Source organism: Brachyistius frenatus, unplaced genomic scaffold (genome assembly GCF_029030835.1).
Source record: "Brachyistius frenatus isolate BFR_SWC_R1_liver_20210118 unplaced genomic scaffold, ASM2903083v1 Contig_32, whole genome shotgun sequence".
NCBI classification, from domain to species: Eukaryota; Metazoa; Chordata; class Actinopteri; family Embiotocidae; genus Brachyistius; species Brachyistius frenatus.
Window position 1 is genome coordinate 388,048 of NW_027210631.1, and position 25,735 is coordinate 413,782.

Sequence of the window (25,735 nt, forward strand, 5' to 3'; positions counted from 1 at the left end):
AGAATTCACAATTTCTTTACATAAAGCCAACAGCAATGTTCTCTAATGACAGTGTTTATTGTGTTACACAATATGTGAACAGCATATCTACAAAATCATGGGTAAAAAAAAAATTATAAATTCCTTGTTAAGAGTTCACCGTGTACTTTGCTTCATGTCCTCCTTGTGGGAGTATCAGGTGAGACCCGAGTCTGAAAAACACTGTGGTCCACAATCTCATTCTGGTAAAAGGTGACGTAATGGATCTGTGAAAACATCATCTGGTGGCCTTCCCGTTCTCATGAACATCCATCCTGTAAAACAGGTCAAAATGTCAAGTTTTAGCTGGGATACAAAAAATATACGTATTTTACCAGCTTGTATGTGTTCTTCTGTGTGAAGCAATCAGGATACATTAATTGTGGGTTGAGTATTTACACCCATAAAGAGACGGACAATACATTTTTTTCCATTCCTCACCCATTCTCTTCTTTTAAGGACTGGTACAGCTCGAACTTGTTGTCCACAGAGCTCACTCTTCCAACAAACTCCTGATGCTTCCTGGAGTTGGCTGCAGTGATCCGGTTGGTCCACATGGTGAGGAGCGAGACAGGACCTGCAGAGACAAGAAGACAGAATAAAACAGAGTAAAATACACTGAACGCATTCTGTTATAAAAAAAAAAGGCTTCAGAAGGCATTTTCAGACTGATTCAAGTATTTTGTCTTGCTTTAGACAGCAGTGTTATTTATAATGAGTTATATTTACATACTGCTGGGAAGTACTAACAAAATATTTGTCAAATTCATGTCCTTAATGAATAATAGCAAGTCTTAAGATGTGCCCTGGTTTTCCTTTCATACATGTTATATATATAAAAAATAAAAAAAAGTCTAATTGATTCTGTGAACAGTAAAAAAGTTTCATGCTCAGAGGTGACAGCAATTCAGAAACGTTTAATCACTGATGTCCATCTTTGTTACAAAATAACAAAAACAAAACACAGAGTGGGCAACAAGCCAACAGGTGAAGTCTGTCCTCATCTGGTTTGTCAATGATTTCTCCGATTTTCTTATTTCTACTCTGAACAGAGACGAGATGATGCACCTTTCGCTCTCTCTGGAGGCTGGACCTCCTCTGTGCTCAGGCGAGGCTTCTTGTTGAGCGGCTCCGGTGAGTCCGGCGAATCCTTGATCACCTCCGACTCCTGATCTTCTTTGTCCAGCAGACCCTTTAGCCTTCAGGACAGAGTGGCAGGAGGGAACACAAGATCACTTCTGTCAGTAAACTGAAGTAAGACCATCTTTTCTGTCCGTGTTGTAACTACGTGAAAGCTGAAATATTCGATTCTCTGTAATGGCAGAAATCGGGACATGACGGCAGGAACTTTTCCTAACACTTCTGATAATTATCACATAAACAAACTACAGACACAACAGACCTTTCCGACTCCTGCCAACTTTTGTCTTCAGTCTCCTTGCTGCCATTTTTCTCCGTCCTGTCCTCCCTGTCCTCTCTCTTCCTCCCCCTCTTCTTTCTCTCCTCCTCCTCTGGAGGTTTGCTGCGGCAGGCGACGATGCAGTCCAGAACTCGCTGGTGTCGGTCGGTGGCTCCGGCGTGAGTTTTTACTAAAGTTTCCAGCTCGTTCCACATTATTCGGTACTGCTCATCCCTAGAGACAACGGAGATGCAGGGGAACATTAGAAACTCTGCTGTTTACTTTCTGAAATTCTGTCGTTGCTGGTAAGCACGGGATGGGGTATGTTTTTAGGAAAAGCTCTCGGATCTGAAGAAATACCTCTTGGGGCCTTTGCCTCTGGATCCCACTGTGGAAATGGGGAGTGGGTCGTTCTTCCTCTCCATGTCTACCAGGTTGTAGACGGTCTTCTGGCAGGTTAGAACGTCCTCCTCAGTCAGAGTCTCTTTGACTATCAGGTTCGCCAGAGGAACCACCTAATGGAGGGAAACAAGAACACACAGACACAGAAATGTGAAGCTGAATAATGTCGAACGCAGAGGAAACTTCACTTGTGGGACTAAAATCTTTAGAGGAAATAAAAATGAGAAATAATCCATTTGAGCTACGCTATCTCTGGATGGTACTCACCGCCTGCATGTTGAAGATGGTGGTTTGGGAAATGATCATTGGCCAGTATCGGGTGTGACGTTCCAGCTGAGCTTTGGCCCTCTCAGCTGGTAGCTTCCCTGAAGGATCATGGGAAGATTCTGAAACAGGAGTCAGACGATTCTCCCTCATAAATTCACCAAAATCCTGTGGAGACAAATAAAAAAAAATTAAGTTACAATCAGAATAATGATTGCTGCTTATTTCCTCACAGCTGATGTGATTTGAACGCACTGTGATCCGGTAGTCCGTCACTCGTCCTCCGCAGCCCTCGCTGATGGAGGGCGGGTCCTCTAACGTGGAGCGGTTGCTGTTGAGGACATGCAGGAAGATCTCACCTCCGTGGCTGCTGAGCATGTGGCTGATGACCTTTGAACCCAACTTCCTCGGCTGCTCCAGCAGCACCGATCGACCTGTTGTTAGTCGATGAGAGAGGTAATCAATTAACTACTCAAACGCTTGGTCTGCATATCAATATAGAGCATTAAAATACTCAAGTTATACAGTAAAATCCAACTTCTAACAAATGTTTGATGTCTAAATGTCATTCAGTATGACAGTAAAAACAGAAGAAAGACTGGACTGGATAAATTAGGAAACAAACAGATTTTTTTTTTTTAAAAAGTTTATCCTGCTCACCGTTCAGGAGAAAGTTTGTCAAACATGACGAGGGACGACTGTTGACGTCTGTGGGAGAGATGCGATAGGCACCAGTGCAGTAATGCAGCTCTGAGGTGGGAAAAAAAACCCAAACACAAATAGAATAATGTTAACTACAAATCAGGCATTTTTAACTGCAGCCGTGTCAGACAGTTTGTGATACTACTTGAGTAATGCCTCCTTCATGGATGTGTAGTGCAATACAAACCGTCTTCTCTTAAATTACAACAACTTCAAAACATGACACCTGGAGGAGGTTTTTGGTCACAAAATATATAATGACATATTTAACGTTTGAAGAAAAAAAAAAACCACTCACCTACCATGGCATCGGGCTAATCTTTAAATATGTAACACCAAAAGTTGGAACTATTTCCTCTACCCGGTGTTTAAAAGTCGAAAACCTTTCTAAATTAAATAAAAGAAGTGGAGCCAACTGTGCCCACCTATGCTGTTGCTTCGTGGCGTGCACCATTTCAGTGTAACCGTCTCTTTGAGCCCATTTTCTCGAGTGCTGGTGCCAGCCATATGCAAATCTCCTGCACAACACAAACACAACATATGAATTGTTAACGATACATTTATGAATTTCAAATAACCAGCATACATAAAATCATCACGGATGTTTATATGTTATAATGTAAACAACGAAAGCTTCTCTGAGCCCAATTCAACATTTTGGTTAATAAGAGTTCATATTCTAAAACTACCGTTGTTATGCAGATGTTTTTGGAGTTCTTGACAACCAATAAAACAGAAACCTAAACCGTCATTTTGATTATGAACATGAGTACCCACCACTTTTAAAGAACTCCAGGTGAGCGTCTCTGTGATGCAGGAGCTCCACGTCATAATTGGCTGATGTGTTGGCATGCTGCTCTTCCTGTCCATCCGCAGAGACAATAACAGACATCAATCAGCTTCAAGTCAGATCGTAAAAATGTGCAAACACCCACATACACGCATGTAGGCACAAACACACATTAACACTGCTGATTTCATGTTCCAAAGGGTAAATGACAATGGACAAAGTAAAAGGAAAATGTTGGCTTGCTCTGGGCCTCAAGAATGTTTTCTCCTCTTTACATCAGAGACCAGTGTTTCATGTAAATGTGCTTTAACTCTCACAGTACAGAGCTTCTACCGAGTCTGAGAAAATACAGCTTTTTAAACAAATATATTTGACCTCAAGCCTGAAAAAGGGGCCTGGCACCCACTGCTCTGAATGTGACAACCTTGCACACTTAAAGTGGCAGTACGGGAATAACGAGGCGGAGTCAATCACACATTTAAGGGATGGTCATGTTTAAAAACTAGTTATCAAGACAGCACAATGGACCACAGCGAGACACTAAATGGAGGGTGTTTGTCATGGGAAGACAAGGAATTAAAGGGGAAGACAGAGACCAGGGGGTAGTTTGGATAACTTTAAAAGGTGTACACACCTAACAGACACTGACAGTATTTAATAATTCAGAGGCAACGCTGGTCGCAGATGTTCTGACATAAAAACTGTTGAATGTAATGCATGCAGTGTTTATTTTATTGTTTGCGTAAATATAATCTCTAAACAATCCAAGCAGATATTATCACAGCAATTTAAATTCTGTTAAAATCATATGTTAATTCAATGTCGCTATTAGATTATATTTGGAAAAAAAAAAAAAAAAAAAAAAGAAGCCAATTCCTGCTGTGCAAGTTTGAAAAACTTTTAGTCCAAACTGCATTCTCTGCGTGTCCCCATGAGACCAGCGTTGCCTGTTCTTTACTTGAGCCTCGCCACCCAAATCAATTTATGATAACTGTTGAGCAACAGCGGAGCTGGAAACATACACACTACATGGTGTAAAAGTAAACTCTGCCCCTTCCTCAGTTTGATGTGTGTGTGATCAGAGTACTAACCTGTTCGCAAACATTTAATGTGGGCTAGCAAAACAGAAAATACAGCATGAAACCAGCAGCAGGTTCACAGTCATATCAACATGCAGATGAGATCAACAAAAAGATGGAGAGTTGAATGAGGTATTTTAGTGGAGGAAGGGCTCACGCTTAAAGATTAAGCAAGCAAAAGGAAATGAGAACGTAACATAAAAGTAAGCAATCAATTAAAAAAAAATTTAAAAAAATAAAAGCGTGAGCGGTGCACTGCATTCTGAGCATGACAAAACTTTTATACTAGCAGCAGGAAAAAAACAAACATGTAAAAGTTTATGTGGGTTAACATTTTGGCAAGCGATGTGCAAGACCTGACAAAAAGCAGGAGGAAGACGTTCTTTACCTTCATGGGGATGTTTGTTATGGTGGTGGAGGCCAGGTCAAAGTGCTGCTGGACCAAAATGTTGAGTTTGGTGGCAAGGTGCCTCCCAGCACGAACGCTGTGAACCTCACTGGTGAGCAGAGGAGAGACCTGAGACAGGAATAGAGGGACACGGTGAGGAATAACAGCCAGGACAGGATTTTGATTAAACGGACCTCCGGGCTCCTCACCCACCTCTTTCTTGGGTCGGTCGGACACCAGCGTGTCCTCGCCCTGTGGGTAGATGTGAATCAGGACCAGCTCACACTGCTGGATGACCATCAGCCTAAAATCCACAACAATAAAATAAAAGAATGTCACATGTTATTGATCGAAACAGAATTTAAGCCCAGTTTAATGTCAGATAATTGATTTGAAAAAGTCAGTGGGACATTTCTTTGCGTGTCATCTTTTACTGACCGGTCTGAGCTTCCTGCCAGCTTGTTTTGTTCTAAAATGGTTTCCTGGATGCAGTCTTCCAACATGCGCACATGAGTATCACTGTACGAGGAAACACAAAAAGGCCCGTGTTAAATAATGTCCTTTAAATGAGGGCATACACACACACAAGCAGAGTGAGGACACATGGCTGCACACAGCCACATGTTTATGTACCGTCGATGAAAAAAAAGAGAATTTTACACTTTATGTAATTTTGTATGAAATTCTGCTGTTCTTCTCTGCTTCCTATCCCCGTGAGCTCTGAAACTGTGTCTCAATCTTCAAAACTCCAGTAGGGAGGAGAGTGTAATTATTGTCCTACATTAGCTTACAGGCGTAACCCAAATTGTACAATGTTTCCAGTGCAATCTGATTTGCTGTGACACTGTAAGACACTGATTCAACCCCAGCGTGACGTGTTTCGTCATTTTTCTAATCTTCTCCATAAACGAGTGCAGTGAACAAAAGATTCAAACAAGAATCTGCAACATTTGGTCGATGTCAACTGTGGTCATTGACGGCGTTTACCTTTTCGCATTGGTTAAACAGATAATTCGGCCTCTATTGGCAACTCTCTCCGCTGTGTCCATCAGAGCGGTGCGTCTCTCGTGCTGCAACTCTGTGATTTTGCACAACGACTCCACCGCAGCAACCAGGCCGTGCAAGATGCTGCAACACTCTGGGTCCTCGCGCGGGTTTGGTGGGCCAACAGCTGCCAGAGCTGACATGAGCTGCAATGAGAAAGAGAACAATGCTTAATGAAATAAACAAGTCAAATTCTGAAGCAGACTTCTGCAAAAACGTGGCCACAGTTGCTGCGTTTCTCCAGAATGTGACAAACGGAAATGAGCTGGTTTATAGAGTTTACCTCATGAGTGCTCTGGTCTTCTCGCCGCCAGCTATTCAATATGTGGAACTCCGAATCACTCACAAGGTAATTCACCTGGAAAACAAAGACGATGTCACAGGTCAACAACTTCTAGTCTTTTTTTTTTTTTTTTTTTTTACATCACTTCACTGAAACCAGCGGTGGAAAAACAGCTTGAGCGGAAGCATTTCATCCCGAGTTTAAAAATATTAAAAATCAAAATTGAAGAAGGCTAACCAGTTTGTCCTTTGGATAAATATCGTAGAGGATCCGGCAGTACTCCATGGAGCACTCCACAGCACAGGTCCACAGGGACTTGGACACGGGGGCCAAAGGGATGACCCCTTGAGCTCGGCTCTTTGTCAGCACGTCACACTCCACTTGCTGACGGCTGGACTCTGCCATGTAGGGACAGTGGTCCACTACAAACACCGTCTTGTGTGCCACTGAGAACATCCTCATTTTTTAAGTCTATAGTGAGCGCCGATCTGTAAAAAAAAAAATAGTAGAAAAGTGGTGCGACGTTAATCTCCGGGTACATTCTTCTTCTTCTTCTGTTTTCAGTTGCTGTTTCTTGTAAACTGAAATCTTCTGTTCCTCCGTCATAATCAGGGATGTAGCAGAGCGTTAACACACTATAATTATTATAATTATTCACATTTCTCCGTGTTCTTCTCAGGGAATATGTAGTTTGTCAGGATTTGGGTCAACATTAATTTTTTGTGAAACTATACAAGCGATCCAAAACTATGATATTTATAACTGTAATAAGTTTAGATATATTTTCCAAATGTTTTAGAAAACTTTACAGTTACATTTGTCAAAAAATGATTTGAAATTTGCATTTTTTTTTAAACTTTAAAACGTGAAATAAGAGCATCTAAATCTTCCACAAACGTCGGTAAAAGGCTGCAAAAAAGGGGTTAAATAATATGCATACAAGATAAATATGACAACATAAATCCTGTGTGTGTGTACGACACGTGATTTTATAAACAGATCTTAAGTGTATTGTATTAAAGACGTGTGACAGGTGTCACCTTCAGGTTCGGTCAATTTTCCCACTTCCGTTTTACAACTGCAGCGATAACCGATCGGCAAGCAAGAATCATCATTTGACGTGTTTTCTGGTGGTCGATGCACATGAATGACCACGTTTCATGTTGTTCAGTAAATCTTAACTCACCTGCAGAGAGAAAAAAAGAAAAAAAAACGTGTCAGTCGGGAAATAATATGAAGAGCTTTAAAAAAAAAAAAAAAAAAAAAAAAAACGGACGACGCCCAAAAGTTCTGGTTGTTAAACTTTCTCTGGTGAGCGTCCTAATCGGTCTCAGGTCATCTTCCTCACCGCTAACTCCGGGTCGTCAGTGAGCCGACATCGCACGACCTCCTAAAAGGAGCATGTCACCACCGACCACCGCGTAAGCTCGTTAGCCGACACTAGCCGGAACCGTTTATCCGCTGATTCACCTTTTATCTTCGGCGGTGGAGACGTTTACGCATGGTGGCGTTTGCGTAACGCTCGGCTGAATGTCTTCTATTCAACTCGCGTCCGAAACGATCGTTAAACTAACTATTTACACGCACTCGGAAAGGCGGGCACAAACAATACATTTCTAGCCGCCGCAAGCTAGCGGGTTTGTTATTGGCGGAAATGTGTCCGAACGCGGTCCGTCCTCATTTTCCTTCCCCGAGCGGATGAGCGGGACAGATAAATCGTTCCTACCACGTCTGACGTCAGCGTCTTGTACGGCGACAATGTTTGCAAGGGTCGGAAAGATCTACATGTCCCCACACGAGCACCTTACGGTGAAAACTTTAAAATGTAAAGTTTAAATACAGATTTGGTATTTTACAGACCTACTCTGTCTCCACACAACAATAGTGTGTTTTACTCGGGGCGACATTAACGCTTAAATCAAATTCTCTGCCGCAGTAACTTTGGAAACTTCCCGTGGAGATTGTATATACAGTGGTGTGAAAAAGTGTTTGCCCCCTCCTGTTAAAACATAACTTAACTGTGGTTTATCACACCCGAGTTCGATTTCTGTAGCCACACCCAGGCCTGATTACTGTCACACCTGTTCTCAATCAAGAAATCACTTAAATAGGACCTGCCTGGCAAAGTGAAGTAGACCGAAAGATCCTCAAAAGCTCGACATCATGCCGAGATCCAAAGAAATTCAGGAACAAATGAGAAAGAAAGTAATTGAGATCTATCAGTCTGGAAAAGGTTATAAAGCCATTTCTAAAGCTTTGGGACTCCAGAGAACCACAGTGAGAGCCATTATCCACAAATGGAGAAAACATGGAACAGCGGTGAACAGGAGTGGCCGGCCGACCAAAATTACCCCAAGAGAGCAGCGACGACTCATCCGAGAGGTCACAAAAGACCCCACGACAACATCCAAAGAACTGCAGGCCTCACTTATCTCAGTTAAGGTCAGTGTTCATGACTCCACCATAAGAAAGAGACTCGGCAAAAATGGCTGCATGGCAGTTCCAAGACCAAAACCACCGCTGAGCAAAAAGAACATTAAGACTCGTCTCATTTTGGCCAGGAAACATCTTGATGATCCCCAAGACTTTTGGGGAAATACTCTGTGGACTGACGAGACAAAAGTTGAACTTTTTGGAAGGTGTGTGTCCCGGTACATCTGGCGTAAAAGTAACATCGTATTTCAGAACAAGAACATCATACCAACAGTAAAATATGGTGGTGGTAGTGTGATGGTCTGGGGCTGTTTTGCTGCTTCAGGACCTGGAAGACTTGCTGTGATAAATGGAACCATGAATTCTACTGTCTACCAAAACATCCTGAAGGAGAACGTCCGGCCGTCTGTTCGTGACCTCAAGCTGAAGCCAACTTGGGTTCTGCAGCAGGACAATGATCCAAAACACACCAGCAAGTCCACCTCTGAATGGCTGAAGAAAAACAAAATGAAGACTTTGGAGTGGCCGAGTCAAAGTCCTGACCTGAATCCTACTGAGATGCTGTGGCATGACCTTAAAGAGGAGGTTGGTGCTGGAAAACCCTCCAATGTGGCTGAATTACAACAACTCTGCAAAGATGAGTCGGCCAAAATTCATCCACAGCTGTAAAAGACTCATTGGAAGTTATCGCAAACGCTTGATTGCAGTTGTTGCTGCTGAGGGTGGCCCAACCAGTTATTAGGTTTAGGGGGCAAACACTTTTTCACACAGGGTCATGTGGGTTTGGATTTTTTTTTCTCCCTTAATAATAAAAACCTTCATTTAAAAACTGCATTTTGTGTTTACTTGTGTTATCTTTGACTAATATTTAAATTTGTTTGATGATCTGAAACATTTAAGTGTGACAAACATGCAACGAAATCAGAAACACTTTTTCACACCACTATCGGGTGTCTTCAATGTTTTTCAGGCAAAGGACCCCCAAACTGATGGAGCAAGGACCACCTATATATATATATATTGTATACAATTGTGTTTTATATTAAACTGGAGGAGTGATGAGGCTTGAAGGGACAGATCCAGGCTAGTCTCGCGCTGAGTGAACCGGTGTCCAGCTTGAGAGAGCTCCTGTGTGTCGCTGAATGTGTGCATTTCTGACTGAAAGATAACATCTGCCTCCATTTATCCATTCACTATCTGCACAGGCTGATGGAGGGGACAGGAAGGGAGAGAGAGAGAGAAAAAGGGGGTGAGTGTTTGGGGAAAGAGAATATTGTTGGATTCACGTTAATGTGTATTTAAAGACATTTAAATTTGTGGGGAAAAAAAAACATTTGGGAAAAATTGTCTAATCAACCAAAAAAAAAAAAATCCACGGACCCCCTGCAGTACCTCCGCGGACTCCCTCGGGGTCGCGGATCCCCTGTTGAAGACCTCTGGTATGTACAGTATCTTCGAGGTAGTAAACAGGCTGCAGGACAGGTGAATAAAATTTAAGAAGTAGCGAGCTCAACCCGCTGTTGGGCACGAAACACGTCAACCTAGAAGTCACTTAATCCGAACTTAAAGAAGTGAGATAGTCTTTCACGTATTAATTTATGTTTGCGTATTTACGTTATTTTAGTGTTTTAACAGCGAGTTCCCTCTAACTCCTTTCTGCATGAAGGAAGCTACAGTGGGTGTAACTTGACTCGTCAAACATCGACACCTCTCCTCCTCCTCCTCTTCCTCTTCCTCCTCCTTCTCCTCCGCCGCCCCCAACCCCACCCTCTCAAGTCACAACTTGACCAAACTTTATATGGCTGAAACCATGTTGAGAAATAAAGCAGGAATGTACGGAGGCCGGGGCTGCGCTTTAAAACCACTGTAAAACAAAAAAAACAACAACTGCGGGCTGCTGTCAAAAGTTTTTACTTTTGGTGATGTGACTGGAACCTACGACGAGGACTATGGCCGAAAACTACATCCACGAGATGGAGTCTCTGTCCGACGCGGAGGAGCTGGCGGGTGGTGCGGAGTTGGGCATGATAGACGAGGAAGTTGGTGAGAGCTGCTTTGTCTATTTGTAACAGATGTGTTGTCTTGGTGCGCGCGTTTTGTCTGGGTTTGAACCCAGATTTCCCTCTCGTACTGTCCACCAGATTGTAAAACCATATGACGTCTGGGAAACCCCCCCCCCCCCCCCAACCCCATCTTCTCATCCATTAGTACTCTTGAGAGGACACTTTTTGTAACCTCTTAAAGATAACTCCCTTCATTGTGGTTATTTTCTGCAATTAACTTTAGTGTTGTCACCTCTGAAGTGTAGACGGGGTTTCAAACCATGCACACATGGCTCTGCCTCTCACTACTGCATCTGTAAGATATAAGAAGATAGATTAGAAATATTAGTTCATCACCAGTTAAATAACCCCACCCCGCCAAAAAAAAAAAAAAAAATAGCTCAAACCCCTTTATCTGCAACCGTGACTCCTCCAACAGGTTACAGATGGAAGTGATTGCGGATCTCCACACTCTATTGTTATTTAAATGTTTTACATTCCTTACATGAGGAGCTGAAACTGTTAACTTTATTGTTGAATTGAATTTGCTTGTCTCTCGAAGTAGATGTGAATATAGACCGTGTTGGAAGTCCACAGTTGCAGTACATACTTGTTGCCCTGTCAAAGCTGGGGGAGATTTCTCAATCTTGTGTCTGTCTTGTCTGGAGTGGAACGTGTTATTTATTTATTTATTTTTTAACTCAGCCCACTGAGGGACAATTGGTCCTTTTGGTTTACTCTAATAGCTGTTGTCAGTGATATAGAAAAGACCCTAACCACGTGGAGATGACCGCAGGCTTTTACGTGGAATCAAAAAGGGCATGGCAAAGTGCACTCTGGTTTGTCATGACTTATTAATGAGCTTGTAGTCCTCAGTTCTCTGCAATTATTACTTTAATAGGTTGTTGTTGCTTCACAACGTTCACAATTAACACATTATGGTGATTCAGGAGGTCTCATTTAATGGTGTTGGCGAGGATCTGTTCACCCATGTCACTGAACCACTCCTGTAAATGACATCATCAGCTGGAAGCATTTTGTAGTGAAAATGGATACTGATCTTTATTTCACATGCAAAATATAAAAATTACAGTCACTAACTGCTGATACTGAAGAAAGATCTTAGAGCGCACTCTGTTCCAGGAGAAGACTCATTTTCTGCCAAATGTTGGGTAATTCCCCAATGTTTGATATACAAAAGCATTTCCTGTGACTGTCAAGACGATGAGACAGAGACTTAGACTTGAGTCTTTAGTGTTAACATGCTAGGTCAAATATTCATGCACCTTAATGTTGCCAAAAAGCTGTTTCTGATAAAGAATGATGCTTTATTTTTCTTGTTTGTTAGGCCTGTCTCTATGATGTTGTGCGTTGATATGGATGATGTACTCTCGAGAGGAAGTTGGTGCTGGGTTTGGTGGACTGTGGCAAGATCTTTTTTTGCAGACAACAAGTGACTGACTCACTGTGTCGTAATGGTGTTTCTTTTCAAAGTCAGGCTGACAGATTCTGGGCACTTTAATGCAATATCTATTACTTTACTTCAAATTGAATGTGCTGAATGAAGAACAGAGAATAAATAACAAAACAAAAAATGTGTAACTGTCCAGCTAGTCACCGTCTAGATTTCATATCATGTCATAATACTGACTTTCCAATGAGTTTTGTTTGAGTGTAAACTGTGAGGCTGCCTGGAGACTTTTGTCAAAAGGAAAGTCTTATTTGATGAGCAGTGATTCCACAGCTAGTTTCCCAGCGTGTTACTATGGCCAGTGTTTTGAAAACAACATCTGTATTCAGTTAGCTTTCTTAAAGTGTTCCATTGTATCTGGAAAGATTACAGGACTTTCCATACCGGATGTTGTGTGATCCGTTTTGTAAAGACACAAAACAGCTATGAGGCATATAATGGAGCATACAGCATTTGACTGTGTTTAGTTTGTTTATTTCAGGTTTGACACAGTCAGAGGTGTGGATGCTGTACGTAGAGTAACTGGAGAAACATTTCAGCAGATGGTGACCTATTTCTTTTCCTTTTCCAGGGAGTATTATAACATTGTGGCGTGTAGGACACCGTGTGCAAGCAGTATAAGAGCAGCAACAAGATCATGACGTTTAGGGAAATGAATAACAGTCTTTGCTGCTTCAGTGAGCACCACTGAGGGAGCATGTGGACATTGTCCTGGTCAGTTTTCATGTGGAGTTGTAGCGGTGTGAAGGAAATGCAGAGTGCAGATACAGTATAAAGAAGTTGTAAAGTCAGCAGCATCTCAATGGGGAAAACAGCTGACAGGATGGACCTCAGAGAAAACACTCAAAATATATACAGTGTTTGTTTTATGTTGCCTATTTGATCTGCCTATGCTTTCAATACAGTATACCATACTGTAGAACATTTGCCCTTTAATAAAAACTCCTTTTATACTGTAGTATAAATAATCTGCCACATATCGCGAGACTTTTTTGGGGATTCTTTTAGCCTTGGGTGACTGAATTGATGACAAACTAACAACTTGCACGTGGTGGTGCTTTCACTTCCCATATTACTTAACCATAAGCATTATAGTGAGTATTAGATGCTCAGTACAACACTTCTAGGTAACACTCCTCACCCTCCATCGTATAAATGAAGACTAAGGCTCGTGATTTTTTTTTTTATGAACATGTAATAATCACTATAATTGACCATGTCAGTTTCTCAAATAGTCCCTAACCCCGTTTTTGGACCAAAGAATCATGTTAATTATTAATTTAATTATTTTTAGACAATGTTACATTTTACAACGCTGAAAAAGAATTACACATTTAGTTTGAGGTTCTGTGTTTGACAATAGCTCATAAAATAGAAAAGTCAATGTAGAGTTGACTAAAGCAGAGATGCATTTTAAACTGCAGCTGAGAGACAACATTCAGTTTAAACCCGTTTTACACCTTGAGCCACAGCTAAGCTAATCACAGTGACAAATGACAGTAAGCATGTAAGATAACGCAACATTTGTACGCTATAATGCGACTGAAGTTGATATCATTTTGAAAAACAGCTACACAAAATTGTATTGAATGAAACAAAATGATACAGTATTTAAATATAAATATAAAACATGTTTTGCAATATTTTCTCTATACATGCCATCAGATAGCGGTTTGTGATTGATATCGGCTGATAATATCAGCCTGCCAATTTATCAGTCAGGCTCTACAAAATATCCTTCCGATTTCAGGTTTCTTTGATTATTATCATGTTTTAATTCCCATTATTCTTTCTCATCGTCTTCTTTTCACAGTTTACCCACAGGAGTTTTTACCAACATATCACTCCATTAAAGAAGGATCAAAAGTAGCCAAAGCACAACTGGTAAGTCAACACTATCTGTCAGTGTCAACGAGAAGCACATCAGCTCATTATTCTATGATTTTTGGGTTGTAAATTGACTGATGGACTGTATATCCAGTGTGTACTTGTATCTTTAACTATTACTATGAAAATGATAGCTGATAGAATCTACCTTTTCTTCAGCCTTTCTCATGGAAAAAAAACATTTAGCACACAATAAGCAGACAAGGAAGTTATTGTTACATGAGACACCGTTTTCAAATCACTACACACAATTCTCTATGATATAAAAGTAGAGACATACTGACATACGTTTTATTGTGGTTTAATGGTATCACGGGTCTGATTGTGTGAAGACAGGGAGGGATGGAGACAAAGGGCGGGTGTCATAATGTTTGTTGACTTCTCCCATTGCTCCTGCATAACCCACATCACAGCTTAAATAGAGCCTGTCTACATTATCTCTGCTCAGTCTGACCACAAACCAGCCCTTCACTCTTCAACATGGGCAGCGCGTACGACATTATGGAGGAAGAAGAGTACGAGTTTCAGGCCGTAGAGTTACCTGATGAGCCTTATTTTTGTCCTCAGGCAGAGTTTAACGACAAACCCGACTCCTTATTCTTCAACGACGGCGTGAGGAGGATTGACTTCATCCTGGTGTATGAAGATGAGGAGAAGAAGGATTTTGAAAAGAGGCACACATTCCAGAGGCGCAAGGTAGGTTTCTCCTGTTTTCAATCTCTTGGACCTGGTCGGTTCAGTAAAGTACAAAGTATTTCACATTTAATCTGCAGGTATTGTAAGTGATGCAAGTGGTGCTTGCATAACTCTTATTTTAATATGTAGTACATAATGTACAGTAGAGAGGTGACAGGAAATGGGTGGGTGGGGGGAGGGGTTGAAGGAGGGTGGGGGGGAGACGTGCCACCTGCCATTTCATTGTCCTAAATTCAAAGGCTAACAGAATACTGAAAACATAATAAATCCTGATATGACAATGATGACAGTTAAGTATTGAAGGTTCGATTTAAAGTTTTTAAAATTTTACATACATTTGGTTGTACATCATATGACTTACTAAATAATATAATAGTATTACATTAGTAGAAATGATAACCAATGTGGTCTGTGTTTAAAACATCAGCTTAATGTCGTGTTCACACAAAAAAGTCGGTTGATGACAGAAATTGTAGATAAAACTAATTTATTTTGTCACAATATAGCGGTGAATTATAAAGTTAACTACTTGTAAGAAAGTATATAGACAAATATGATATAAGGGTATGTTTTATTACTCATACAAACTATTGACTCCTCCTTATTTGTAAAAGGAGGTTTTATTAGAACCAGGATGTCAGTGTATGACTTGAACTTATGTGTATGTAAGCTTGAAGTGCAACAGCACATTGTGACCATGAGGTGTTCAGTGCAGATGCTGACTACTTTCCCTAAGGGAGGACGGGGAAATGAAGAGCATCATTCCTTCACTTAGACCACCAAAACGTTGTCAAGCAAATTAAAATCAGATCGCTTTGGTCGTTAGCCTCCCTGAATCCAGTTGGTTTGTGACTGAAGAGAAAGAAAAACAGTTGTACTCGGTGTGCTTTGCTGTGTCAGAATGAAGGACACTGAGGTGTGAACTGGTATCGCCAGGCACGCTTGTTGTTATCAGTCTTTCGCAATAGCTTTGCTTGCAGTGAGGTCTGTACAATGCAATGCTCGGCAGAACTTACACATCCACACACTTTAGACACCTACTGTGTTGCAATTGTGATCCTCAAGTGGTTTTTAAATGGAGACTCTGCTCTGTGAAAGCTAAAATAAGCTTACTGATAGTTAGTGATAGATCCATGATGGTTATGTTGTTTTCATGCAGTTGCTGTGAACGCAAGTTAAGGGTGTAGACAGGCGACACGCTCTGCAACTCAGACCCACATCTGTAGAAGCTGATAAACCAGTTTTAGCCAGTTGCTTGGAAAAGTCAGGCAGCTAGAGCGCCTGGAAGTCAGAGTTTATGTCCTTCTTCACCACAGATCCACCGGAACTGAAGCAATTCCTCACTCATAATCATTCAAAGCAAAGTAAATCCAGTGAGCTGCATGGCACCAGGCACTCCCTTTACTCCCTTTACTCCCTTTACTCCCTTTTTTTTTTAAGAGTCAAATTCCCTGCACGACATCTTTCTGCTCTTGACTGTGACTGCTGGAAAGATTTGGTTCAGTTAGATGGTGTTGGCAGAATTGTCATCTTAAATTATGCTTTTTGACATTTTTTTTTAGGTTTATCAAACAGGGTAATGCTCTTGTGGTATTTCCTGTTTGACACAAATGTTTGGTTAGCTTGAACAAACAGCGAAGGTATTTTAGTTTTGCTTTGAGAAGGTGTTGCCAAATGTATTTATTATGATGGAGCTGATGATGACAGTCAGAATGTAGATGGACATCAAAGTTTCTATTCACCCTGCAAGACTCAATTGTCTTAGATGATGGTGTTCCCAACCTATCACAATAGCACTTGAGGTTTTTACTTTTATTATTTTACTGCTATTATTTGAATATTTTTCATACTTTTTCAAATTGATTTCATACTAGTTCGTTGTTTTTAATGTTAGTTCATTGTAAAACAATATCTGATGATATACCATCAACAAAAACCGCCTCTGACTTTCTATCAGTTTTTTTTATTCATGGTGCTTATTTACAGTGTAAATAATGAATATGTTATGTGAATGGAAATACCCAAATAAATGAGCTGTTAATACTAAATTTGACTTTTAATAAAACTTTATAAAAGGTCATCTCAAACGACAATACTCATTACATTTATTCACGTAAAGTTTATTAAAGTGATAACTTGCACATACTCTCTTCACATTCACATAAAAAACACAATTGAAATAACATCTTGGACTTTGTTTTTCTTTTGTAAACATGTCTGTGCTAGAATCCGGATGATAATGATCACAGAGGAAGTCTGAACTAGAAGCTCTTTTCTGTGCATTTCTCTGTAGAGACGGCGAGAGTATTTTGAGGCCAGCCTGATGAAGATGGGCCTCGAGCTGGAGGCCACACCGTCTGTAAGTGGAAGTCCTTGGAAGTTGTTGTCTCCCCTCCTGTCTCTTGCGCTTAAACTAAACTCTCTTTGTGTTCTGCAGGTGGTCAATGACAAACTCACTTTCGTGAAAGTTCACATGCCGTGGGATGTGCTGTGCACCTACGCCGAGGTGCTGCACATCAAGCTTCCCATCCAGCTCAACGACCTGTCCTCCCGGCCCTCCTTGTGGAACTTTTTCTCCGGCATCACCAAGTACTTCTATCCCAGCGAAGACCTGATCAGAAAGGAGACCGAGTTCTTCACCGCCCCCTTTGAAAAAGACCGTGTGGAGTACTTCCATGTCAAGGATAAAGATGTCTTCTTCACTCCTGCCATGAGGAGCAGGATGGTATGTTGTCCCATGTTGTTGCGGTTATTTCGGGCTGCCCCCAGGTTCTTCTCATGAGTTTATTTTTAGGACGGTAGCGGTCATCCTTTTCTCTGGAGATTAAGGGATTTCGTGATAAAAATATAAATAGAGTAGTTCAACTAGAGTCCCTTTAAAGTTACAGAAATCATAATATGTATGCTGTACTTAAGAATATTACACTGAATGTATAATAACACAGCATAAAGAAGCTGTTTTTCTTTTCCACAGGCATTGTACATCCTGAGCCGAGCCCCTTATGAAATACGAGGAAACGTGAAGAAGTTTGGCATCACCAAACTGCTGGATGGTGGCGTGTACAAAGCTGCCTATCCCCTCCATGATGTAAGTGATGCTGTTTTCTACTTTTTGTCTTGTTGACTTTTGGTGACAGTAGTTAGAAAATATATTGTACTGTGATGGCTCTTCTTTGTTGTGTATTTCAGTGCAGATTCAATGTAAGATCCAAAGAAGAGGGCTGCCCCAATGAGAGATTTCTACTCTATGAAGAATGGGCTCATCCCAAAAGCTTCTACAAGATGCAACCACTTGACCTCATAAGGTGTGCAAACGCTTTTCTGTTCTCTTTACAAAAAGGAACTTTTAAGTCCTCGAATACTTAAAAGTTCTGTATTTCACCAATAAATAGGTATACAGTTCGTGTTTGACTGCTGTTACCGTCTCTGTGTTCAAACATACGTATAATCTCCAGTGAACTGTAGAGCCACCATTGTAATTATTAAAAAAATACTTTTTTTTTGTACAGGAAGTACTACGGGGAGAAAATCGGCATTTACTTTGCCTGGTTGGGTTTCTACACAATGATGCTCGCTCTGGCTGCTGTTGTTGGACTTGGCTGTTTCATTTATGGATACCAAACTCAAGACACCAGCACCTGGAGGTACTGCAAATGAATGTAAAGCTTTGAAGAATTTATTTTGCCTACAAACGAGCACGTTACTTATTTTTCACATTGTTTTCAATCTTTACCTCCTGTGAAGCGTTTCCTCTCTAATCATCTCTGTTCTGTGTTTCAAATACTGCAGCAAAGAAGTTTGTGACCCTGAGATTGGAGGAAAGATTGTCATGTGTCCACAGTGTGACTTGTGCAAATACTGGACTTTAAACAGCACCTGTAACACTTCGAAAGTGAGTTTTATTTTTTATTTCAACAGTAAACTTCAATGATGAAGGATTTTGGTTTGACAACAACAGTGAGGCCAAAACTAAAAACACGAACGTCTATCTCTGACTGAATGATAAAGTTACACCGTTAGTCGGCCGAATGCTGCGACTTCCTCCATCTGTTTTAAAATAAAAGCCCAACTTTTACATTAAAAGCTATCAAGCATTTCATATTGAGCATGTTCCAGTCACTACTAGGGTTGGACTTAGTCTTCTTCACTTTGTCCTCCCACTAATATTGCTAAGAGATTTGTGTAAGTAACCTTTAAAAAGATAGCAAACATTATGTGAGCAGTGGGTTTCTTAACAGTTAATATATTATTATGATGTGATTTTTACCTTCATGTCAGAAAACATCATCTCGTACTGTATCATTTCAAAGATATGACGTTTGAATGTACTTTGGGATCTAATTGTGTTTATTTTCTAAAAGTGACTAACATCTTATTATCATGGCAAATGAAAGCTGCATTTGCAGCACCAGTGAGTGGTACCGTCCAACTTTGCAAAGTTTAAATGTGTGGCTGCTATTTTACTCTATGACACAGCAACAGTTTTATTTATTACTCATTAAGATGTAACTTCCATGTTTCCTTTTTTTCTTGTTTTTATCAGAACCTTTGCATATTTGATAACTTTGGAACGTTGGTGTTTGCAGTTTTCATGTCAGTCTGGGGTAAGTTTGATCCAATTTCAACAAAATGTTAGTTTTCTAACCTTTGGAAAACAATCTGCGTTATTGACCGTTCATGGAGGAAAACACGGATGTATAAAGTGTTGCTTCCTTTTTCTCTCTTGATAACTGCCCAACCTGTTTATTTCCTGCTTCTGTTCATTTCCTGTAGTGACTGTGTTCCTGGAGTTCTGGAAGCGCTACCAGGCGGAGTTGGAGTACCAGTGGGACACTGTGGAGTTTCTGGAGCAGGAAGAGCCACCTCGCCCAGAATATGAAGCCAAATGTATCTATGATAGGAAGAACTCTGTCACAGGGGTAAATCACACACTTTTCTTTTTTTTTTTTTTTTTCCCAGCTAAGAAAATTCTCATTCAAACAGATTTTCTATCCTATGGAGAGACACTATGTTAAAAACTTAGTTTTATGTTTTGCCATGTTGTTTCAAGTTCAGTATTTCATATCGTTTGTTTGTGATTCAGGTGAAAGAAAAAGTGCCATATACAGCCTGTGGACGATGTATTCGGTTGTCCATAGGAATGGGGACAGTCTTATTCTGGGTAATGTGATTAAATGCCTTTTTTTTTTTATTTCTATTTCTTTTCTTTGTTCTGGTAACACATTTGTTTTACATTCCACAGTTCTCTCACAATTTCCGAAAAAGAAAATTGTATAATTTGGTACCACATAAAAGAAAATGTCAATTTAAATCAGAGTAAATATTAATTTATCACTCATTTATTATTGGAAACTTAACTCTCCCTTTATATTTATTTGACATATTTCTGCAGGTTTAGCTGACATGTTGTGCATTGACCACAGACACTCATTTTCTTTCCATGTTCGTAAATCCCCCAAAAATACAGTATTTAAAACAGAACATACGATAATCTAAATGTTTTCGTTTGTATGTTGTCCTTCAGATTATGTTGATCGTGGCGTCCATTGTGGCCATCACTGTGTACCGCCTGGTTGTCTTCATTACCTTCTCAACCAAACTCAGAAATCAGGACCTGAAGGATTTGGAGCCATTGAAGGAGTATGTGACGCCTCAGATGGCCACATCTGTCACAGCCTCAATCATCAGCTTTGTTGTAATTATGATCCTCAATGTTCTCTATGAGCGGGTCGCCATCTGGATCACAGACTATGGTGAGTTTAACCTGTACCTGTGATGCTACTCTTTTCCTAAACTGAACATGGTTTAATCCCCAATCCTTTTATATCTGACACAATAACAGAGCTTCCACGGACCAAAACAGAATACGAGAACAGCTTGACTCTGAAGATGTTCCTCTTTCAGTTCGTCAACTATTACTCGTCTTGTTTCTACATCGCCTTTGCAAAAGGGAAAGCAGTCGGATATCCCGGAAAGCCTGTTTATCTCTTGGGAAAATACCGGAACGAGGAGGTACTATCAGCCCATCTAGCTGTTTTAATCCTAATGAACTAATTTGCCATCATTGACTCTAATCTGTCTTGCCTCTGCAGTGTGACCCGGGTGGATGTCTGATTGAACTGACAACTCAGCTCGCTATTATCATGGGTGGAAAAGCCATCTGGAACAACATCCAAGAAGTTTTGCTACCGTAAGCAGTCAGACGGTCAGATTGGAAGCTAATAAATACAGTATCTCCATCACAGTGAACAAAAGCGTTACAACAGGTGTCACAGGCACCAGGCTAATAGCAACGCCTGACATCAATTCTCTATTGTCATACTGAGCCATCATTACAGTTCCTGCATGTGATCTTTTCCACAGATGGGTGAAGAATTTGATTTTTCGGCACTGCACCCAAGCGGCCTCGGAGAAGGTGACACCTCGCTGGGAGCAGGACTACCAGCTGCAGCCCAGTTCAAAACTAGGACTGTTCCATGAATATCTCGAGATGGGTAAGATGGGGGGAAAAAAGTCTTTAGTCCATTTGTCTGTCACATTTGCAGCTGCAAACCTGGAGGCTGTTGCACAAGCCGTGCAAGTTCAAACTGAGCATAAAAGTAATGCAGGTGGAAATTTATGAATTGCTAAATATACAGATGAAGACACTTTCAGTTTAAATGTTGCAGCCTATTTTTTTTTTTTTTATTAAACTAGTTTGTAGTAATTGAACCTGATGAAAATAAGTTATCACACCTGCGGCGGGCGTGACTCCTGGGTCGTGTTGACGTGTGCCTGCCTTGTTCCTCACAGTCATCCAGTTTGGCTTCGTGACCCTGTTCGTGGCCTCCTTCCCTTTGGCTCCGGTCCTGGCTCTGATCAACAATCTGTTTGAGATTCGGGTTGATGCTTGGAAAATCACGACGCAGTTTCGCCGCATTAGTCCAGAGAAGGCCCAAGATATCGGGGCCTGGCAGCCCATTCTTCAAGGCATCGCCATCCTGGCTGTGGCAACAAATGTAAGTTGGTGAAAGTTGATTAGGTTCATTAGTAAAAATCTATTACAGTTTCAGCCGTGCAGTAAATCCAACGTTTGTAAAGCATAATGTTCAGCATTTTTCAGTATAATGCAGTCCAGTAAAATACAAAATGAAAATCAACTACAGACCCAAATGTGACCATAAATTTGAATGTACACCTCTGTGTTAAAACCACTTAAAATATTTTAAAATATACAAAAGAAGGCTGTACTGCAGGACTTAAGAGTTCATATAAGAGAGCACCTGTGTGTCATATTCAGCAATGACTCATGTTATTCTCTCATAATAACATTATCAAACTATAGAAAAGTACGCTGACTTAAATACAACCATTTTTCTGCTTTCACTCCTTCTACTTGTTATCTCAACAGGCCATGATCATTGCGTTCACATCAGACATGATTCCACGGTTGGTCTACTACTGGTCTTTCTCCGTGTACCCGTATGGAGATCAAGCTAATAACACCATGGAGGGCTACATCAACAGCTCTCTGTCTGTGTTCAATACCAGCGACTTCCACCGCAATTCGTTTACAACCGCTTCTGCCAACGTAACCGTCTGCAGGTACATCTCATCTCATCTGTGTGTGCTGTATTCAACTTTCCCCCTGTTGTTGCATGTTTTCTTTCATTTTACAGAGAATAATGTTTTTTTTTTTTGTTTTTTTTATGGTTTTAAAAATTAAAAAAAACCAATATGACCATTTTTCCCGAAACAATACTAAAAGTATGACACAAACATGACTATACCTAATTGCAAAGATCCTACAGATAATATTATTATGACCAATTTTCCCTAAATAGATGTAAAAGATATTGGGAGAAACAAAACTCTGTCGTTGCACAGCAGCATATTGTATTTGAGAAGATTCAGCTGACCAACTTCCAAACAATGTCTGTCAAGTTCATGCATATAAATTACAAAATGACCACATGTGAAGGTGTAATATCAATTCACTGTTTAGTGATGTGATTTATACAGACTGTGTTTTACCAGAGTACTAGAGCTGTGAGCGCTGCATGGAGGACACAGAACTAGCAAAAACTTTGGCACACACTTGCTGACTCTGCACAGCTGTTGTGTTCAGTGTTACTGGTTGACATGAAAAAGGTATTTTTCAAAGTTGGTTTAACACTAAATTTTGAAGAGAGAAAATTAGCTTTGTCTCAGCTTTTACAGGCTTCAGACTGCTGGTCATTTGCTAAAATCGGGGCAGGAACAAACGTTCACTTCCTCTATCCCATGTCCCTCTGCAATGACAGGCTTAAATTTGTTTTATTAATTGATCATTATATGTATTTTATCATATGCAGACATAAAATATGATGCAAAGCTTAACACCTGAGTGACGTCAGGAAGCGATTTGTAGTAAGTCATTCGGGTCTGAAGAAAACTATTAAAAACTTTTCTCTTTTAGGTATCGAGATTTCCGGTTTCCTCCAGGGCACCACAGACAGTACGAGCACAACGTCTACTACTGGCATGTCATCGCCGCCAAAATGGCTTTTATAATTGTTGTAGAGGTGGGTACAAACAGAACAAATAAACAGGAAGAGTGAATGACACCGAAAGATATGATTTAACTGTTAATTATTCCGACTTTTAAATTGAGGTGTTGTCTTCTTTCCCTTCTCCTCACAGCACATTGTTTACTTTACAAAGTTCATCTTGTCCTACATGATCCCAGACGTCCCGTACATTGTCAAAGAACAAATCAAACGAGAGAAGTACTTGACCCAAGTTATCCTCCACGAGACCAACCTTAAGCTGGTGACCAGACGTTTGAAACCAGTCAGAGATGAGACAATGGGCCATGAAGAGGCAGACGATAGAAATGAGGAGATGGAACTTGATTTCTGACAGAAGATGGAAGAAGACATCTGTCCTATTTAGGTGCGTTACAAAAAAACGATGTTCTTCCCCTATAATTTACATTTAAGTTATTGCAGCATTCACCCTGATTAAATACTCATCAAGACCTTGCGAACCAGTGACGGACTTAAGAGCCAAGGAATGCACTTTTGTTACGGCACGAAGACGACTTTCTAAAAGAGCTGCTGGACAAAGAGAGGAGAAACCACTGCTGTCTACTCTTCATCCATCACCACTGTGTTTTTACCGTAGTCTCCGCCCTCTGTCATCTCTAAGACTGTTATTTTTCTAGTGAAATTAGGCGAAACTTGCTTCAGACTGAACAACATACAGTAACAGATGGGGTGTTTTACAGCTGACAGCACCGGTGCAGAAATTAAATCTGTTTCTTTAAACTGATGAATATTTGTTTTTACCTTAACTGACTTTTGTTAAACTTTAGTTTGACTCTATCCGCCTGCAGAAGTGCCGGTAGCATCTCTCTCTGTCCATAAAACTCCATGTTGGGGGCTTGGAGTTCTCACACCCATGTAATGTACTTCAGGGTTATCGATTATGTTTTATGCAGTCATTGAATATCAGTATTTTGCACCACTTTTGAATGCAGTGTAGATGGTTTTTTTTAGTCTTTTTTTTTTTTATACACGTCTCTTATAAAGAGCCAAAGTGATCTGTCTTAATGTTACATTACATAAGTGATGATATCAGAAGTTAAAATATTATGCATGTGTGTATATACATGTATGCATGTGTATATACATTTGACTACATCTTCTAACTAAATGTGCCTCAGACTCTGTAAGTTTTAGAAAAAAAAATCTGAATTACTTGGGAGCTTACTTTGTAAGCTTATTTGAAGTGAACACATAAAAGGTTTCATGAATAGAAATGTGCAATTACACAAGTGTAGTTTCATTGTTATATTGCAGTTTAGTTCAGCCTGTATTTCCATGTACATAAACTAGACTACAGCTGTGAGAAGTGGTTTGATGATGATGATGATAATACTTTATTGTCAGCCAAGTCTGAAGGTTTTCTTGCACCACAGCAGCTCAATTTACAGTATCCCGTAGAATTTGAACATTGACAGAAACACAAAAATACACATTTGACGTGATAATCAGAGAAGTAATGATCAAACCCCTTCAGCTTCAACATTTGCATGTTATATTCTGAGTTTATAGCCAATACAGTGATTTAATCTTCTCATGTCATTGATCAAATCGTATTATTACTTCATTAAACCATCATGTATGTAAACAGTATCTTATTTCAGTATCTGATTTTGATGATGTTTATCTGCCTTGCCTCTGTTTTATCATCATTAAATAGTTTTTTACAAAAAAAAAGTTTTGTGTGCCTTACATGAAGTACTAAGAGTATTATATCAAGTATTTAAAAACTCAAAACATTTAAAGCTTTCCACAACTATATATTTTACCTAATTTTACTGAACAAACATTTGGACCCGTTACCCATCAGCTCTGATGCAAACAGACCGGTGATGTCACAGTGTACTGACGTCACAGTGGAGTACTGTACACTTCTACATCACTGTGAGAATTAAAAGTCACGGAGGGCAGTAAAACAAAAATTGTAACAGCTGTTAAGTTTCTCTTTTTTTAATTATTATTATTATTATTATTATTATTATTATTATTATTATTAATGCATAAAACAGTCTCTCTTTTTTTGGCCATGCATTTTATCTAAAGAAAACACCAATGATCAGACCTTTATGACTGAAGCATCATCGAATGAATGAACATAAAAATCACTGATCAAAATAGTCTCTCCCTCCTGTGTTTGAATTAATCGGTTTATGAAAGCTGCACGTGTTAAAAAAACAACAACAAAAACAACAACAACAACACTGTTCATAGTATTTCTAATATCGTGGCTCAGGTTGATGCCGCTACGACATTTTAAATCAGGCAAGATTCTT

The 25,735-nt window shown here is 40.1% G+C and overlaps 2 protein-coding genes across 4 annotated transcripts; one reads left to right on the forward strand and one right to left on the reverse strand.

The window, feature by feature from the left end:
- Nucleotides 1-38: 38 nt before the first annotated feature.
- On the reverse strand, nucleotides 39-8,039 carry ints13 (integrator complex subunit 13). 3 transcript variants are annotated; one of them, XM_069699955.1, is made up of 19 exons: nucleotides 7,840-8,038; nucleotides 7,410-7,555; nucleotides 6,607-6,857; nucleotides 6,370-6,444; nucleotides 6,030-6,232; nucleotides 5,481-5,561; nucleotides 5,256-5,346; nucleotides 5,043-5,171; nucleotides 4,667-4,690; nucleotides 3,563-3,647; nucleotides 3,211-3,303; nucleotides 2,744-2,833; nucleotides 2,339-2,517; nucleotides 2,087-2,251; nucleotides 1,778-1,932; nucleotides 1,421-1,651; nucleotides 1,087-1,217; nucleotides 460-595; nucleotides 39-293 (listed from the first exon to the last, which is right to left on the reverse strand). In XM_069699955.1, the coding sequence occupies exons 3-19, from the start codon at nucleotides 6,829-6,831 to the stop codon at nucleotides 257-259; spliced, it is 2,130 nt and encodes a 709-aa protein (XP_069556056.1). In that variant the 5' UTR covers nucleotides 6,832-6,857; nucleotides 7,410-7,555; nucleotides 7,840-8,038; the 3' UTR covers nucleotides 39-256. The 3 variants fall into 3 exon arrangements, with proteins under 3 accessions (XP_069556056.1, XP_069556057.1, XP_069556058.1); XM_069699956.1 differs by lacking the exon at nucleotides 7,410-7,555 and having other exon boundaries at nucleotides 7,840-8,039; XM_069699957.1 differs by lacking the exon at nucleotides 4,667-4,690.
- A 2,537-nt stretch (nucleotides 8,040-10,576) lies between these two features.
- Nucleotides 10,577-25,129, forward strand: ano6 (anoctamin 6). Its single transcript, XM_069699959.1, has 20 exons — nucleotides 10,577-10,845; nucleotides 14,129-14,199; nucleotides 14,770-14,898; nucleotides 17,192-17,257; nucleotides 17,336-17,623; nucleotides 17,873-17,986; nucleotides 18,088-18,203; nucleotides 18,408-18,542; nucleotides 18,688-18,790; nucleotides 19,442-19,502; nucleotides 19,672-19,817; nucleotides 19,982-20,059; nucleotides 20,423-20,651; nucleotides 20,741-20,910; nucleotides 20,991-21,088; nucleotides 21,262-21,392; nucleotides 21,691-21,896; nucleotides 22,289-22,482; nucleotides 23,336-23,441; nucleotides 23,560-25,129. Exons 1-20 carry the CDS (start codon nucleotides 10,752-10,754, stop codon nucleotides 23,776-23,778), a joined length of 2,754 nt encoding a protein of 917 aa, XP_069556060.1. The 5' UTR covers nucleotides 10,577-10,751; the 3' UTR covers nucleotides 23,779-25,129.
- The last annotated feature ends 606 nt before the right edge of the window (nucleotides 25,130-25,735 follow it).